The sequence below is a fragment of the Oncorhynchus keta genome, unplaced genomic scaffold (assembly GCF_023373465.1).
Source record: "Oncorhynchus keta strain PuntledgeMale-10-30-2019 unplaced genomic scaffold, Oket_V2 Un_contig_5203_pilon_pilon, whole genome shotgun sequence".
NCBI lineage: Eukaryota > Metazoa > Chordata > Actinopteri > Salmoniformes > Salmonidae > Oncorhynchus > Oncorhynchus keta.
In genome coordinates this window covers 68,790-81,644 of record NW_026288170.1, presented here as the reverse complement: position 1 = coordinate 81,644, position 12,855 = coordinate 68,790, and the positions used below count along the sequence as shown (strand labels likewise).

The 12,855-nt window shown below is 48.5% G+C and overlaps 1 protein-coding gene across 2 annotated transcripts in view; it reads right to left on the bottom strand.

Moving 5' to 3' along the window:
- Positions 1-1,138: 1,138 nt before the first annotated feature.
- Positions 1,139-12,855, bottom strand: part of LOC127925160 (uncharacterized) — a 31,737-nt gene continuing 20,020 nt past the window's right edge. The window contains exons 1-2 of one of the 2 annotated variants that reach the window (XM_052509933.1): positions 9,658-10,711; positions 1,139-2,034 (exon numbers count right to left, since the gene is read on the bottom strand). In XM_052509933.1, coding sequence (XP_052365893.1) covers positions 2,016-2,034; positions 9,658-10,457 — 819 coding nt within the window. In that variant the 5' untranslated portion in view covers positions 10,458-10,711 and the 3' untranslated portion in view covers positions 1,139-2,015. Of the gene's footprint in view, positions 2,035-9,657; positions 10,712-12,855 lie in introns of those variants that run through there. The other variant, XM_052509934.1, reaches the window with a different exon arrangement.

The window sequence follows — 12,855 nt, the reverse complement described above, 5'->3', positions numbered from 1 at the left end:
GTGTTTTGTTTCCCGTGACCTGTCCGTGTTTTGACGCTGTCCGTGTTTTGTTTCCCGCCCAGTTTCCGTGTTTTGTTTCCAGACGCTGTCCGTGTTTTGTTTCCCGTCCAGACGCTGTCCGTGTTTTGTTTCCCGTCCAGACGCTGTCCGTGTTTTGTTTCCAGTCCAGACGCTGTCCGTGTTTTGTTCCAGAGCTGTCCGTGTTTTGTTTCCGTCCAGACGCTGTCCGTTTTTTTCCCGTCCAGACGCTTTTGTTTCCGTCCGCTTTTGTTTCCGTCCAGACGCTGTCCGTGTTTTGTTTCCCGTCCAGACGCTGTCCGTGTTTTGTTTCCCGTCCAGACGCTGTCCGTGTTTTGTTTCCCGTCCAGACGCTGTCCGTGTTTTGTTTCCCGTCCAGACGCTGTCCGTGTTTTGTTTCCCGTCCAGACGCTGTCCGTGTTTTGTTTCCCGTCCAGACGCTGTCCGTGTTTTGTTTCCCGTCCAGACGCTGTCCGTGTTTTGTTTCCCGTCCAGACGCTGTCCGTGTTTTGTTTCCCGTCCAGACGCTGTCCGTGTTTTGTTTCCCGTCCAGACGCTGTCCGTGTTTTGTTTCCCGTCCAGACGCCGTCCGTGTTTTGTTTCCCGTTGTCCGTGTTTTGTTTCCCGTCCAGACGCTGTCCGTGTTTTGTTTCCCGTCCAGACGCTGTCCGTGTTTTGTTTCCGTCCAGACGCTGTCTGTCCGTGTTTTGTTTCCCGTCCAGACGCTGTCCGTGTTTTGTTTCCCGTCCAGACGCTGTCCGTGTTTTGTTTCCCGTCCAGACGCTGTCCGTGTTTTGTTTCCCGTCCAGACGCTGTCCGTGTTTTGTTTCCCGTCCATACGCTGTCCGTGTTTTGTTTCCCGTCCAGACGATGTCCGTGTTTTGTTTCATGTCCGTTATTTATGAAATGATCACTCCCTGTACTTGCTTCTCGTCTCCTAGCGTCTGTCCTTACAGGCTAATAGGTAGAGGCAGATACCATTATCACCATCAAATCCTTACAAGGCACCCCGACCTACGTCCCTGATATCTCTGTCTCTTTCTCCTGCGAATGACGAGGATGAGGCCTTGTCGGGTGTCTGAAATAAATCCTCCAAGTCCAACTCATTAAAAAAAAATTGTTGTCCAGTACAATGTGAGTAAACGCTGTCCTGATATCCAGAAGCTCTTTTCGTCATAAGAGACGGTGGCAGAAACAAAGTAGGCTACAAATAACGCGAAAAAACACACACAACAGCACAATTGGTTAAGAGCCAGTAAAACGGCAGCCATCTCCTCCTGCTGTCACGCCTTGGTCATTGTATCTTGTGTTTTTGTTATATGTTTGGGTAGGCCAGGGTGTGACATGGGTTTATATGTTGTATTTCGTATTGGGGTTTGTATTAATTGGGAGTGTGTATTATTAGGGGTGTGTCTAGTTAGGCTTGGCTGCCTGAGGCGATTCCTAATTGGAGTCAGCTGATTCTCGTTGTCTCGGATTGGGAACCGTATTTAGGCAGCCTGAGTGCGCGTGGTAGTTCGTGGGTGATTGTACCTGTCTCTGTGTTAGTCACCAGATAGGCTGTAATTAGTTTCACTCCTTTGTTGTTTTCTTCTTCAGTTATTTCATGTACCGCATTTTCTTCATTAAAAGTCATGAGTAACCTACACGCTGCATTTCGGTCTGACTCTCTTCAAACAACAGACGAAGTTCATTACACCTGCGACATTCTTCACACACCTGTGAATTTATTAATCAATTTCTTAGGTAAGAGTTTTCATATGTGTGTTTGCGTGTTTGCGTGTTTGCGTGTACCGTCTGCTGCAGGTCAGGGATGCCAATACGGATGACGATGCTGTTTCCAGAGCCATCGTCAGGAGGATCTGGGGAGGAAGTCCTCCCGTCGTCCCTGGCAATGGCGGAACCTGGCTGGTTGCCATTGGTAGCGGCTGGTTGCCGGGGATGATCAGGGGGGTCATGCTTAGCGTTGGCAGCCGGACTCAGAGGCATGGGGTCACTCACTGTCCAGTCACAGCCCTACACACACACACACACAAAGGAATCAACAGGAGTCTACAGCTGTTGTATTAGGCGCATGTGACTGATAACATTTGATTTTATTACCTGTTACCAACACTGCTACAGTGCCTTGCGAAAGTATTCAGCCCCCTTGAACTTTGCGACCTTTTGCCACATATCAGGCTTCAAACATAAAGATATAAAACTGTATTTTTTTGTGAAGAATCAACAACAAGTGCGACACAATCATGAAGTGGAACGACATTTATTGGATATTTCAAACTTTTTTAACAAATCAAAAACAGAAAAATTGGGCGTGCAAAATTGTTAGGGATTTGGTTCCGCTGGAGGGACCAAATCAGCGGAAATGTCAGAGCACCATCTATAGTTTTCGATAAAACTCAAACTTTCATTAAAACACACATGCAAGGTACTGAATTAAAGCTACACTCGTTGTGAATCTAGCCACCAAGTCAGATTTGTAAAATGCTTTTCGGCGAAAGCACGAGAAGCTATTATCTGATAGCATGCACCCCCCAGAATACCAGACCGTCAACAAAAAAAACAGATTTTGCGGTAGCCGGCGCTACCCAAAACGCAGAAATAAAATATAAAACATTCATTACCTTTGACAAGCTTCTTTCTTGGCACTCCTATATATCCCATAAACATCACAATTGGTTCTTTTTCCCGATTAAATCTGTCATTGTATAGCCAAAATGTCGTTTTTCCTTAGACCGGTCTGATCCAGGAATATTCCATTTTACAAGACGCAACGTCACTATTTAAAATGACAAAAGTTGCCTATAAACCTTTACAAATCACTTCAAACTACTTTTCTAAACCAACTTTAGGTATTAATAAACGTTAATAATCTATAAAATTGATCACGGGGCGATCTGTATTCGATAGCAGCAAGTCTTGAAATCATCGTCCATTGTTTTCAATTTCACAACATCCTGTGGTGAGCCTAAAACAGGAAGGGCCAAAACGTCATATAACCAAGGATAAAGCTGACTGGAAATGCCAGTACTGGCGACATCGTGTGGAAGCTGTAGGCGTTTACAGGGCATCCTCATTTATTTTCTGTCGCCTAAGACAAAACATTGACTGGCGGATTGATATTTTTCTTGTGTCTTTGGTGGATTTTTACTCCTAAACACGTTATGTTATAGCCACAGACACGATTTAACCAGTTTTTAGAGACTTCAGAGTGTTTTCTATACACACATACTTATCATATGCATATACTATATTCCTGGCATGAGTAGCAGGACTTTGAAATGTTGCGAGATTTTTAACAAAAAGCTGCAAAAATTTGCATCATCCCTAACAGGTTGTTAATACTTTGTCGCTTGGGGTATGTCTCTATCAGTTTTGCACATCGAGAGACTGACATTTTTTCCCATTACTCCTTGCAAAACAGCTCGAGCTCAGTGAGGTTGGATGGAGAGCATTTGTGAACTGCAGTTTTCAGTTCTTTCCACAGATTCTCGATTGGATTCAGGTCTGGACTTTAACTTGGCCATTCTAACACCTGGATATGTTTAGTTTTGAACCATTCTATTGTAGATTTTGCTTTATGTTTTGGATCATTGTCTTATTGGAAGCCAAATCTCCGTCCCAGTCTCAGGTCTTTTGCAGACTCCATCAGGTTCTTCCAGAATGGTCCTGTATTTGGCTCCATCCATCTTCCCATCAATTTTAACCATCTTCCCTGTCCCTGCTGAAGAAAAGCAGGCCAAAACCATGATGCTGCCACCACCACGTTTGACAGTGGGGATGGTATGTTCAGGGTGATGAGCTGTGTTGCTTTTACGCCAAACATATCGTTTTGCATTGTTGCCAAAAAGTTCAATTTTGTTTTCATCTGACCAGAGCACCTTCTTCTACATGTTTGGTGTGTCTCCCAGGTGGCTTGTGGCAAACTTTAAAGGACACTTTTTATGGATATCTTTAAGAAATGGCTTTCTTCTTGCCACACTTCCATAAAGGCCAGATTTGTGCAATATACGACTGATTGTTGTCCTATGGACAGAGTCTCCCACCTCAGCTGTAGATCTCTGCAGTTCATCCAGAGTGATCATGGGCCTCTTGGCTGCATCTCTGATCAGTCTTCTCCTTGTATGAGCTGAAAGTTTAGAGGGACGGCCAGGTCTTGGTAGATTTGCAGTGGTCTGATACTCCTTCCATTTCAATATTATCGCTTGCACAGTGCTCCTTGGGATGTTTAAAGCTTGGGAAATCTTTTAGTATCCAAATCCGGCTGTAAACTTCTTCACAACAGTATCTCGGACCTGCCTGGTGTGTTCCTTGTTCTTCATGATGCTCTCTGCGCTTTTAACGGACCTCTGAGACTATCACAGTGCAGGTGCATTTATACGGAGACTTGATTACACACAGGTGGATTGTATTTATCATCATTAGTCATTTCGGTCAACATTGGATCATTCAGAGATCCTCACTGAACTTCTGGAGAGAGTTTGCTGCACTGAAAGTAAAGGGGCTGAATAATTTTGCACGCTCAATTGTTCAGTTTTTGATTTGTTAAAAAAGTTTGAAATATCCAATAAATGTCGTTCCACTTCATGATTGTGTCCCACTTGTTGTTGATTCTTCACAAAAAAATATAGTTTTATATCTTTATGTTTGAAGCCTGAAATGTGGCAAAGGGTCGCAAAGTTCAAGGGGGCCGAATACTTTCGCAAGGCAATGTATGTATGTATGTATGTATGTATGTATGTATGTATGTATGTATGTATGTATGTATGTATGTATGTATGTATGTATGTATGTATGTATGTATGTATGTATGTATGTATGTATGCACTGTAGACCATTACAGATAGCCAGGGGCACGCTCCAACACTCAGACACCATTACAGATAGCCAGGGACACGCTCCAACACTCAGACACCATTACAGATAGCCAGGGGCACGCTCCAACACTCAGACACCATTACAGATAGCCAGGGACACGCTCCAACACTCAGACACCATTACAGATAGCCAGGGGCACGCTCCAACACTCAGACACCATTACAGATAGCCAGGGGCACGCTCCAACACTCAGACACCATTACAGATAGCCAGGGGCACGCTCCAACACTCAGACACCATTACAGATAGCCAGGGGCACGCTCCAACACTCAGACACCATTACAGATAGCCAGGGGCACGCTCCAACACTCAGACACCATTACAGATAGCCAGGGGCACGCTCCAACACTCAGACACCATTACAGATAGCCAGGGGCACGCTCCAACACTCAGACATCATTACAGATAGCCAGGGACACGCTCCAACACTCAGACACCATTACAGATAGCCAGGGGCACGCTCCAACACTCAGACACCAGATTACAGATAGCCAGGGGCACGCTCCAACACTCAGACACCAGATTACAGATAGCCAGGGGCACGCTCCAACACTCAGACACCATTACAGATAGCCAGGGGCAAGCTCCAACACTCAGACACCATTACAGACACACATTACAGATAGCCAGGGGCACGCTCCAACACTCAGACACCATTACAGATAGCCAGGGGCAAGCTCCAACACTCAGACACCATTACAGATAGCCAGGGGCACGCTCCTACACTCAGACATCATTACAGATAGCCAGGGGCACGCTCCTACACTCAGACATCATTACAGATAGCCAGGGGCACTCCTACACTCAGACATCATTACAGATAGCCAGGGGCACTCCTACACTCAGACATCATTACAGATAGCCAGGGGCATGCTCCAACACTCAGACATCATTACAGATAGCCAGGGGCACTCCTACACTCAGACATCATTACAGATAGCCAGGGGCACGCTCCAACACTCAGACATCATTACAGATAGCCAGGGGCACGCTCCAACACTCAGACATCATTACAGATAGCCAGGGGCACTCCTACACTCAGACATCATTACAGATAGCCAGGGGCACGCTCCAACACTCAGACATCATTACAGATAGCCAGGGGCACGCTCCAACACTCAGACATCATTACAGATAGCCAGGGGCACGCTCCAACACTCAGACATCATTACAGATAGCCAGGGGCAAGCTCCAACACTCAGACACCATTACAGATAGCCAGGGGCAAGCTCCAACACTCAGACACCATTACAGATAGCCAGGGGCACGCTCCAACACTCAGACACCATTACAGATAGCCAGGGGCACGCTCCAACACTCAGACACCATTACAGATAGCCAGGGGCACGCTCCAACACTCAGACACCATTACAGATAGCCAGGGGCAAGCTCCAACACTCAGACACCATTACAGATAGCCAGGGGCACGCTCCAACACTCAGACACCATTACAGATAGCCAGGGGCAAGCTCCAACACTCAGACATCATTACAGATAGCCAGGGGCACGCTCCAACACTCAGACACCATTACAGATAGCCAGGGGCACTCCTACACTCAGACATCATTACAGATAGCCAGGGGCACGCTCCAACACTCAGACACCATTACAGATAGCCAGGGGCACGCTCCAACACTCAGACACCATTACAGATAGCCAGGGGCACGCTCCAACACTCAGACATCATTACAGATAGCCAGGGGCACGCTCCAACACTCAGACACCATTACAGATAGCCAGGGGCACGCTCCAACACTCAGACACCATTACAGATAGCCAGGGGCAAGCTCCAACACTCAGACATCATTACAGATAGCCAGGGGCACGCTCCAACACTCAGACATCATTACAGATAGCCAGGGGCATGCTCCAACACTCAGACATCATTACAGATAGCCAGGGGCACTCCTACACTCAGACATCATTACAGATAGCCAGGGGCACGCTCCAACACTCAGACATCATTACAGATAGCCAGGGGCACTCCTACACTCAGACATCATTACAGATAGCCAGGGGCATGCTCCAACACTCAGACATCATTACAGATAGCCAGGGGCACTCCTACACTCAGACATCATTACAGATAGCCAGGGGCACTCCTACACTCAGACATCATTACAGATAGCCAGGGGCACGCTCCAACACTCAGACATCATTACAGATAGCCAGGGGCACTCCTACACTCAGACATCATTACAGATAGCCAGGGGCACTCCAACACTCAGACATCATTACAGATAGCAGACATCATTACAGATAGCCAGGGGCACGGCTCCAACACTCAGACATCATTACAGATAGCCAGGGGCACTCCTACACTCAGACATCATTACAGATAGCCAGGGGCACGCTCCAACACTCAGACATCATTACAGATAGCCAGGGGCACGCTCCAACACTCAGACATCATTACAGATAGCCAGGGGCACTCCTACACTCAGACATCATTACAGATAGCCAGGGGCACTCCTACACTCAGACATCATTACAGATAGCCAGGGGCACTCCTACACTCAGACATCATTACAGATAGATAGCCAGGGGCACGCTCCAACACTCAGACATCATTACAGATAGCCAGGGGCACTCCTACACTCAGACATCATTACAGATAGCCAGGGGCACTCCTACACTCAGACATCATTACAGATAGCCAGGGGCACTCCAACACTCAGACATCATTACAGATAGATAGCCAGGGGCACGCTCCAACACTCAGACATCATTACAGATAGCCAGGGGCACTCCAACACTCAGACATCATTACAGATAGCTAGGGGCATGCTCCAACAGGGGTAGGGGTAAGTAGTATGTGGACCAGGGTTAGGTAGGGGTAGGGGTAGGTAGTGTGTGGACCAGGGTTAGGTAGGGGTAGGGGTAGGTAGTGTGGACCAGGGTTAGGTAGGGGTAGGGGTAGGTAGTGTGTGGACCAGGGTTAGGTAGGGGTAGGGGTAGGTAGTGTGTGGACCAGGGTTAGGGGTAGGGGTAGGTAGTGTGTGGACCAGGGTTAGGTAGGGGTAGGTAGTATGTGGACCAGGGTTAGGTAGGGGTAGGTAGTATGTGGACCAGGGTTAGGTAGGGGTAGGTAGTATGTGGACCAGGGTTAGGTAGGGGTAGGTAGTATGTGGACCAGGGTTAGGTAGGGGTAGGGGTAGGTAGTATGTGGACCAGGGTTAGGTAGGGGTAGGTAGTATGTGGACCAGGGTTAGGTAGGGGTAGGTAGTATGTGGACCAGGGTTAGGTAGGGGTAGGTAGTATGTGGACCAGGGTTAGGTAGGGGTAGGTAGTATGTGGACCAGGGTTAGGTAGGGGTAGGTAGTATGTGGAGGGGTAGGGGTATGTGGACCAGGGTTAGGTAGGGTAGGTAGTATGTGGACCAGGGTTAGGTAGGGGTAGGTAGTATGTGGACCAGGGTTAGGTAGGGGTAGGTAGTATGTGGACCAGGGTTAGGTAGGGGTAGGTAGTATGTGGACCAGGGTTAGGTAGGGGTAGGTAGTATGTGGACCAGGGTTAGGTAGGGGGGGTAGGTAGTATGTGGACCAGGGTTAGTAGGGGTAGGTAGTATGTGGACCAGGGTTAGGTAGGGGTAGTATGTGGACCAGGGTTAGGTAGGGGTAGGGGTAGGTAGTATGTGGACCAGGGTTAGGTAGGGGTAGGTAGTATGTGGACCAGGGTTAGGTAGGGGGAGGTAGTATGTGGACCAGGGTTAGGTAGGGGGAGGTAGTATGTGGACCAGGGTTAGGTAGGGGTAGGTAGTATGTGGACCAGGGTTAGGTAGGGGGTAGTATGTGGACCAGGGTTAGGTAGGGGTAGGTAGTATGTGGACCAGGGTTAGGTAGGGGTAGGTAGTATGTGGACCAGGGTTAGGTAGGGGTAGGTAGTATGTGGACCAGGGTTAGGTAGGGGTAGGTAGTATGTGGACCAGGGTTAGGTAGGGGTAGGTAGTAGGGACCAGGGTTAGGTATGTGGACCAGGGTTAGGTAGGGGTAGGTAGTATGTGGACCAGGGTTAGGTAGGGGTAGGTAGTATGTGGACCAGGGTTAGGTAGGTAGTATGTGGACCAGGGTTAGGTATGTGGACCAGGGTTAGGTAGGGGTAGGTAGTATGTGGACCAGGGTTAGGTAGGTGGACCAGGGTTAGGTAGGGGTAGGTGTATGTGGACCAGGGTTAGGTAGGGGTAGGTAGTATGTGGACCAGGGTTAGGTAGGGGTAGGTAGTATGTGGACCAGGGTTAGGTGGGGTAGGTAGTATGTGGACCAGGGTTAGGTGGGGTAGGTAGTAGTGTGTGACCAGGGTTAGGTAGGGGTAGGTAGTATGTGGACCAGGGTTAGGTAGGGGTAGGTAGTATGTGGACCAGGGTTAGGTAGGTAGTAGGGGTAGGTAGTATGTGGACCAGGGTTAGGTAGGGGTAGGTAGTATGTGGACCAGGGTTAGGTAGGGGTAGGTAGTATGTGGACCAGGGTTAGGTAGGGGTAGGTAGTATGTGGACCAGGGTTAGGTGGGGGTAGGGAGTAATGTGGACCAGGGTTAGGTGGGGTAGGTAGTATGTGGACCAGGGTTAGGTAGGGGTAGGTAGTATGTGGACCAGGGTTAGGTAGGGGTAGGTAGTATGTGGACCAGGGTTAGGTAGGTGTAGGGGTAGGTAGTATGTGGACCAGGGTTAGGTGGGGTAGGTAGTATGTGGACCAGGGTTAGGTAGGGGTAGGTAGCATGTGGACCAGGGTTAGAGAATATACACCATCAGGACATCATAGTCACCTCTGGTCTGGGATTCCCATCAAAATGATCCTGCTGGTTCCACTGTCACCAAACTGGTCTGTAGTACTTCTGTGCTGGTATGTAGTAGTGTGTAGTACTCCTGTGCTGGCATGTAGTACTCCTGTGCTGGTCTGTAGTACTCCTGTGCTGGTCTGTAGTACTCCTGTGCTGGTCTGTAGTACTCCTGTGCTGGTCTGTAGTAGTGTGTAGTACTCCTGTGCTGGTATGTAGTACTCCTGTGCCTGTCTGTAGTAGTCCTGTGCTGGTATGTAGTACTCCTGTGCTGGTCTGTAGTACTCCTGTGCTGGTCTGTAGTAGTCCTGTGCTGTTCTGTAGTAGTCCTGTGCTGGTCTGTAGTAGTGTGTAGTACTCCTGTGCTGGTATGTAGTACTCCTGTGCTGGTATGTAGTACTCCTGTGCTGGTCTGTAGTACTCCTGTGCTGGTCTGTAGTACTCCTGTGCTGGTCTGTAGTACTCCTGTGCTGGTCTGTAGTAGTCTGTAGTACTCCTGTGCTGGTCTGTAGTACTCCTGTGCTGGTCTGTAGTACTCCTGTGCTGGTATGTAGTACTCCTGTGCTGGTCTGTAGTAGTCCTGTGCTGGTCTGTAGTAGTCTGTAGTACTCCTGTGCTGGTCTGTAGTAGTAAAGTACTGGTCTGTAGTAGTAATGTACTGGTCTGTAGTAGTCCTGTAGTCTGTACTTCTCTGTGTCTAGGGCTCTACAGTGTCTTGATAACTCTCTTGTCTTTCTGAAGGGAAACCAGAGGAGGGAGGAGTGGGAAGGAACACACTTCCCCCTCATTTCCTCCTTAACCACCAGTAGGACGGCTCCAGCTCCTCACATCTGACTAATAGAAAGGCTAGCATTATTGGTCCTCAGTGATAGGTTGGTACTCAGTGACCACAACAAAATCAAGTGACATGGTGACATCCTGTACTCCTTTTAGAGCTCACTGATTGGTTGATGGCAGCTCTACAACCCTAAAACCCGACCATAACCCTAATCACAACCCATAACCACAACGCCTAACGGGCAACCCATAACCCCTGACCACAACCGCTAACTACAATCCTAAACCCTGACCACAACCCTAACCCTAAACCCAAACCCAAACCCGAACCACAACCCTAAACCCAACCCTAAACCCAAACTACAACCCTAACTACAAACCTAAAACCTGACCACAACCCACAACCCATAACCCTAACCACAACCCATAACCCTAACCCCTAACCACAACCACAACTCCAAACCCTAAAAACAATCCTAAAATCTATCCACAACCCTAAACCCTGACCACAACCATAAACCCTAACCACAACCCTAAACCCTGACCACAACCCTAACCACAACCCTAAACCCTAAATACAACCCTGAACCCTAACCACAACCTTAACCACATTCCTACCCACAACCCAACGACAACCCTAACCCCTAACCACAACCCTAAGCCCTGACCACAACCCTAAACCACAACCACAACCCTAAACCCTGACTACAACCCTAACCACAACCCTAACCCTAATCACAACCCTAACCACCACCCTAAACCCCTAACCACAACCCTAAACCCTGACCACAACTCTAAACCTTGACCACAACCCTAAACCCTAACCATAACCCTAAACCCTAACCACAACCCTAACCCTAAACCCTAACCACAACCCTAAACCCTGACCACAACCCTAAACCCTAAACCCTGACCACAACCCTAAGCCCTAACCACAACCCTGAACCCTGACCACAACCCTAACCACAACCCTAAACCCTGACCACAACCCTAAACCCTGACCACAACACTAAACCCTGACCACAACCCTAAACCCTGACCACAACCCTAAACCCTGACCACAACCCTAAATCCTGACCACAACCCTAAACCCTGACAACAACCCTAACCCATGACCACAACCCTAACCCCTAACCCTGACCCTAAACACAACCCTAAACCCTAACCCCTAACCACAACCCTAAACCCTGACCACAACCCTAAACCCTGACCACAACCCTAACCCCCCAACCACAACCCTAAACCCTAACCACAACCCTTAACCCAAACCCTAACCACAACCCTAAAAACCCCCTAACCACAACCCTAACCCTAACCCCCACACCACAACCCTAAAACCCTAAACCCTGACCAACCACAACCCTAAACCCTAACACCCTAAACCCTGACCCTAACCCTAACCACAACCCTAACCAAACCCTAACCAAACCCAACCCTAACCACCTAACCCTAACCCTAAACCCTAACCACAACCCTAAACCCCCTAACCACAACCCTAACCCTAACCACAACCCTAAACCCTAACCACAACCCTAAACCCTAAACCCTGACCACAACCCTAAACCCTAACCCACAACCACAACCCTAACCCTAACCACAACCCTAAACCCTGAACAACCTAAACCCTGACCACAACCCTAACCCCTAACCACAACCCTAAACCCTGACCTCAACCCCTGCCAAACCCTAACCACAAACCCCAAACCCTAACAACCCCTAACCCCTACAACCCTAACCCAACCCTAAACCCTAAACCCTAACCCTGACCACAACCCTAAACCCTAACCACAACCCTAAACCCTGACCACAACCCCAAACCCTAACCAACCCTAAACCACAACCCTAACCCTAACCACAACCCTAAACCCTAACCCTAAACCCTGACCACAACCCTAACCCCTAACCACAACCCTAAACCCTAACCAAACCCTAAACCCTAACCACAACCCTAACCCTGACCACAACCCTAACCCCTAACCAACCCTAACCCCTAACAACCCTAACCCTAACCACAACCCTAAACCCTACCACAACCCTAAACCCTAACCACAACCCAAACCCTAACCACAACCTAACCCCTAACCACCCTAAACCCTACCACCCTAAATAACCTAACCTAAACCCTAACCCCTAACCACAACCCTAAACCCTAACCCAACCCTAACCCCTAACCACAACCCTAACCCTAACCACAACCCTAAACCCTAACCACAACCCTAAAACCTAACCACCAAACCCTAAACCCTAACCACAACCCTAAACCCTGACCAACCCTAACCCTAACCACAACCTAAACCCTGACCACAACCCTAAACCCTAACCACCCCTAACCCTAACCACAACCCTAAACCCTAACCACAACCCTAAACCCTAACCACAACCCTAAACCCTAACCACAACCCTAAACCC